Source organism: Podarcis erhardii, assembly GCF_964252035.2.
Source record: "Podarcis erhardii genome assembly, chromosome: 7".
Taxonomy (NCBI): Eukaryota; Metazoa; Chordata; class Lepidosauria; order Squamata; family Lacertidae; genus Podarcis; species Podarcis erhardii.
In genome coordinates, this window is record NC_138511.1 from 67,604,458 (window position 1) to 67,610,457 (window position 6,000).

At 45.1% G+C, this 6,000-nt stretch overlaps 1 protein-coding gene across 1 annotated transcript in view; it reads left to right on the plus strand.

The window, feature by feature from the left end:
- The window catches only part of WDTC1 (WD and tetratricopeptide repeats 1), a 28,737-nt gene extending 23,009 nt beyond the window's left edge, over positions 1-5,728 (plus strand). Inside the window, exons 14-16 of the mRNA XM_081868961.1 lie at positions 281-449; positions 638-830; positions 1,431-5,728. Coding sequence (XP_081725087.1) covers positions 281-449; positions 638-830; positions 1,431-1,628 — 560 coding nt within the window. The 3' untranslated portion in view covers positions 1,629-5,728. The remainder of the gene's footprint in view (positions 1-280; positions 450-637; positions 831-1,430) is intronic.
- Positions 5,729-6,000: the final 272 nt, after the last annotated feature.

Below are 6,000 nucleotides of genomic sequence, written 5' to 3' on the forward strand. Positions count from 1 at the left end.
CATCCTGCCCTGAGCATTGGTGAAGGCTTAGATTCCTTTTCTTAAATTATCAAACCTCGAGCCTGAGGTTCCCCACCCCCAGGACCCAATAATTTCTGAGGTCCCTTCCAGTTTTAAAATTCCTAGGTTGTTGTTGTTTAGTCATTTAGTCATGTCCAACTCTTCCTAGGTAGAGGATGTTATTTATCGCTGTGAAGTAGGGTAGACTGAGAAGCAGCAAGGCTTTCTTGTGCTCTCCCAAGTGCTAGAAACAAGTAACATGGTGTTTGACTTTCTTTAGCGGAAGACAAGAAAGGGAGCGGCCCTATCTGGCTGCGAGCAACGGGCCGAAAAGATTCCATTTCGGACGATGAGATGGTGCTGAGGGAGCGCAGCTATGACTACAAGTTCAGATACTGCGGCCACTGCAACACCACCACAGACATCAAAGAGGCCAACTTTTTTGGCAGGTATGTCAACTTCTCTCAAGGTCAGGAGTGGAGTTTCTGCTGTTTATGTGTTGCCCTTCCATCTGTACTGCCTGCTGAATTAGGGATCGAGGGAAATTTTGTTTGGTCCACATTTTACAATGATCAAACCTAACTCTTGCTTCAGTTCTTCTACTCACTCTCTCCAACAATCCCTGCCCCCCTCCCAGCAATGCACAGTACATTGTCAGCGGCTCTGACGACGGCTCCTTCTTCATCTGGGAAAAAGAAACAACAAACCTGGTGCGGGTGTTGCAAGGCGACGAGTCCATTGTCAACTGTCTCCAGCCCCACCCGAGTTACTGCTTCCTGGCCACCAGTGGCATCGATCCAGTCGTACGGCTGTGGAATCCCAGACCAGAGGTATGATCAGACAAAGGATTAGACAAATGCATGGATCTGCCTTCTACAGGCAACCTCTAGCCCTGGTTGCTGAATGCTACTTGCATGTGCTGACCTTTAAAGCCCTAAAAGGCCTCAGCCCAGTATACATGAAGGAGCGTCTCCACTCCCATTGTTCAGCCCGGACACTGAGGTCCAGCACCAAGGGCCTTCTGGTGGTTCCCTCACTGTGAGAAGTGAGGTTACAGGGAACCAGGCAGAGGGCCTTCTCGGTAGTGGCGCCCGCCTTGTGGAACGCCCTCCCATCAGATGTCAAAGAAATCAACAACTATATGACTTTTAGAAGACATCTGATGGCAGCCTTGTTTAGGGAGGTTTTTAATGTTTGATGTTTTATCGTTTTTTTTTAATATTCTGTTGGGAGCCGCCCAGAGTGGCTGGGGAGACCTGGCCAGATAGGTGGGGTATAAGTAATAAATGATGATGATGATGATGATGATGTTCAGAGCAATGTGTCTCCCATGGGCTAAGCTTGGAAAACCAAAAGCACCTCCCCACCCACTTTGGTTTGCCCAGCACAAGCAGCTAACGTTGCCTGTTGCCCTTCCTCTTGTTTTGCAGAGCGAGGCACTGAACGGGCGAGTGGTGGAAGACATGGAAGGCGCTTCCCAAGCCAACCAGAGGCGGATGAACGCTGACCCACTGGAGGTGATGCTGTTTAACATGGGCTACCGGATCACAGGACTGACTAGTGGTGGGACTGGAGGCTCAGATGATGAAGACAGCTCCGAGGGGCAAGTCCACTGCCGGACCAGCTAAAGCTGAACTGCCTCTCCTTCCCTTGATTTTGGGGGTTTTTTTTTTGTTTTTGTTTCTTTGTTTGAAGGGAAATCTAGTTTGCTCAGTTTGAACTCTGATGAACGACTGCACTGTTTCACACTATGCACAGAGTAGGACACGTCAGCAGGGGCAAGAGTGGCTTTGTTAAACTGCTGCTACTATTTCTTCCCCCCTTTTGCCCCGTTCCACTATTGAGCAGCATGGTAACGCGGCCTGTTGAGTTTTGCCTCCCAGCAGAATCTAGTCTGTACAGGGGTTCCTTTTCCACGTTGTCTGTGAGCAGTGTAAAACTGGTAGCCATCCCCTCCTCCAGCGCTGCTGCATGGCCTGGATGGCGGGAGGCATTGCCTACATGAATGCATTTTACAGAGAGAATGTTTAAAAACTCAATAAAATGTAAAACTAGGTCAGGGATTATGGAATTAAGTTTAATGCGGTGATCTGTGTCTCTGAAGCTTGGCTTGCCTGCTCTGCTGCTAGCTATTGGCCCATAGTTGTGACCTCTCTGGTGTCTCTTTCAGCCCACAGGACAGCTGATGAGCCCAGTCTCTGCATCTAAAGCCATGGTCACAACCAAGTGGCTAGAGAGAGCTTAATTCATGTGACTCTGGAGGTGCAAAATACATGACACCAGGCAGAGAAACTGACTTCCTGTTATTCAATACTTTATTTCTTCCATGTGCAGAGAGAGAAATGGCTGTAATAGAGAGAGGCCCTGACACGGGGCTCTGTGATTTATGTGACTTGAGCTAGTAAAAAGACCTGATGTTGCTGCTCTTTGGAAAACTCCTGATTCCCCCACCCCACCCCCGGCAACTTCTCCCAGAATGTTTTCTTTCTTGTGTGTCTATGGTTAGGCATGTGGCGTATGTGGGACATGCCTCATCACTGCTTGGGACTGAATGCTGAAAGTGAACTGATTCGTTGGCTCTCCACGAGGTTGTCCTTCCCCATTTCCTTGACATTTGTGTGACCTCCCACCTCTGTCGTGCATAGAGGAATCTCCATGGGGTTTGTGAACGTCTTAGTGGAGCCGCCTATCCTTTCTCAAACCTTGTTTCTGGTGGGCAGGAGTCTTTAAAGTGGCACAGGATGTTGACTCCTCTTTTTTGTTAAATGACTCCATTTTACCTGTTTGCTTCCAGCCATCAAATGGATACCACCACAGTTGATGTAACGTGGCTTTTTGATTGTGACCTAAGCCCAAGAGTCCCTGGGCAATACACGTAACATTTGTTCTCTCCTCATTTATGTTAAATTGCTAGCATTGTTCCTTGAGGTAAGAATGGAGGGCGGAGAGAGAAAGGTATGCATGACCAGGACAAATGCTACTTTAAGGTTGGCTTTTAGGAACACAGAATTCCTGTGTTTTGTGAAGGATCACATGTTTGGGAAAGTGATCTCTGGACATGGCACACACCTTCACGTCTTTTGTGTCACATTTCTGGAGCAAGTGGTGGCAGAAATAATGATGGCATAAAATCTGCTGTCAATACAACTTCTGGGTGTGATGGTGTTGATAATGCGCCATTGTCTTGAACCAACTCAGACCTTCTCTTCCAGGTAACTCTTCTCTGGGATTTACGCTTGGAATTGGAAGCAAGGCAGGCAGCCATTTGTGGGTGGGTGTTGAGGAGAAATATGACTGTAACATTGCTGTCTCCATTAAACATCTTTGCTTTGCCTCCCCTTGAAAATGTGTGCCCTGAAATAAGACCTTCAATAGCATCCCATGGTCTTTCTGAGTAGAATGACATACTGTAGTCTTGCATCATGTAGTGCAGCATTCTCCAACTTGGTTCTCTCTAGATCAGTTGGGGCACCAGGTGTTGTTGGACTACAACTCCCAACCCCCCGACAACTGGTCATGCTAGCTTGGAATGATGGGAGTTGTAGTCCAACAACATCTGGGGATCCAAGGTTGAGAAAAGCTGCTCAAGGTGATGTTGAACTCAAATACATAGCTGTCCCAGCAAGAATGGCCAGAGGCCAGAGATGGTGGTTGTTTTAGTCCAGCAATGTCTGGTGGGGCACCAGGTTTGAGAAATCCTGTTCCTTTCATGGTCCCCAATATGTTAACCAGAAAAAAACACTATGTTGTCTTTTGGCTCAACCCCTGCCAAAGCCAAGATGTATGCATATTATACAGAAGCAAAGACCTTGGTTTCACATAATTTCTTGCCACTAAGCAAATGGTGATTGTACACCCTTGCAGTCAGCATACCTCTTAGGAAACTTGGGCCAGACTATGCCAACTGTAGATTGCTCCCCTCCCCATTTAATCAAATTGTATTCTGTTGTCTTGGCTGGACAGCCACTTCCAATCTATCACTTTTTTATATTCACTGCACACCATATTCTCTTTAAAAATCAAGAGCATTGCTGTGTTTTCAAGGATCTTAAAAACAGAATATCTTCTCTGAGTTGTAGGTAAGAGTTTTCCCTTGCAGTTTTCTTATTTCAGGAACTTTCCAGTTGCTTAAAAGTACCCCCCTCAAAAAAAAAACCTGAGTTGATTGCCTAGTATTTAGGTCTCTGAGGGAAGGAAATATATTTTTTCTCCTATCCCACCCACTTGTTTTTGCTGGCTCACCCTGCTGCCTTTTTCATTTCATTGGCAATGCACTTTCTCCAGTCTGTAGGAAATAAGGTGCAAGCTTGGGTCTGCCTCCACTCTGCTCTAGAAGAACATATATACATATACATACATACATACATATCTACATGTATATGTATATGTATATGTGTATAGAGAGAGACAGGCAGACAAGAGAGACAGAGCAGGGTGACCACTGCTTCAAAAACATTGCAGTCTAGGGATAGGCAACATAGTGTCTGTCCTCCAGATGCTGTAGACTACAACTCCCATTGTTCCTGACCATTGACCATGCCAGCTGAAATTGTGGTCCAGAACATCTGAAGAGAACCATATTGTTTTACCCCGTTGTAGTCCTTTGGATTCTCCTTGGAACTTCAAGCATCCTCTTCATTGGATTCAATTGGCCACAGCGTTAGAACCATCAGCAGCCTCTTGTTTATTATAAATGGAGCAAAAGGAATAAAACCGCCTTGCACATGGTTGACTATGGAAAAGCAGCATACAAATCAATGGTGATGATGTATTAGGTGTTCCATTGGATAAGGAGTCCAGCGAGGAGACCCCAAAAGTAATTTGCCTTTCTCTGTTCTGGAGACGAAGCCACTTCAGTGTGTGGAGGGCAGGTCACAGATGGGAGAGGTGCACAAGCCTTTGGTGGAATAACCCCAATACAGTCTGTAACTTCTCACTCATGTTCAGTTTCTTCGTCCTTGCAACAGTCAAAAGGCATGCCAGTTCAACTTCCTTTTCAAACCTTCTTATCCAAAACTTGTACAAAAAAAGTAATGCTGAGATTAGAAACACTGTAGGAAATAGATTCGGAATTCCTCTCTGCAGAGCTTCCACTGTGGCAGCTAATTTTATTTAATATTATTTTGCTGTTGAGCACTGTGTTTTCCTTCCCTGCTTTCCATGGCATGACAACTGAAGTATCCCTTTCCTCTGCCATGGATAGATTTTTAGTTAATTGCTGCTTAACTGAAAATAATATTCATGTTTTAATAGTGGGCTAATGGTTGCCCCATACTTGATTCTGGGCTTGTAGACTATACTTGTGAATGAGGGGCATCTGTGTGGATGGAGAGAAGAAAACCGTGATGGAGGAAGAGGCGCTTTTAAATTTATCTTGTCCCCCTGCCTTAGCTTGTGTGCAAGGAGAGGATATACTCATATTGTTTTCCTCTTGGTTAACTCTTTCTAATAGAGAGATGCCCCAAGAAATACTATTTTTGTAATCAAGCACAGGGATCTCTTCTTGTGTATAAATATGATGAATGCATAGAAAAAGCTTCATTTTGGCTGCTGGGAAAACAGTTGCCATATAACTCTTCAGGAATCTGAAATGAGATTTTCCCCAAAGTATATGTCCTTGCAGAACAACTGCCTTAGTTTTTTTGGAAGGTGGAGAGGTAATGGGGTGTTTCTGTTTCTCTGATCCCTGGAAGGAAGGGGTTAAGCTATTAAAAGCATTTTTGTTCTAGTTTTCTTTTGGTGTCCTCATTCTGTTCTTGAGACAGTTCTGACCTTGTGCCACTAGTTTGCTGCAAAGATTTGCATGGTTGGTGCGTATGCTAACGAACACCTGATCTTCCTGCTCGGAGGCAAGATTTTTACGCTCCCCAGTTGCATAACTTGCAAAGCAGTAGTTTTGCATAAAAACGCAGAATTCAATGGTGGCTACATTTCATATGCAGGGAGAGAGACTTTACCAACTTCTTAAATAAAAAATCAGTGGAAAAACCATTAGATGAT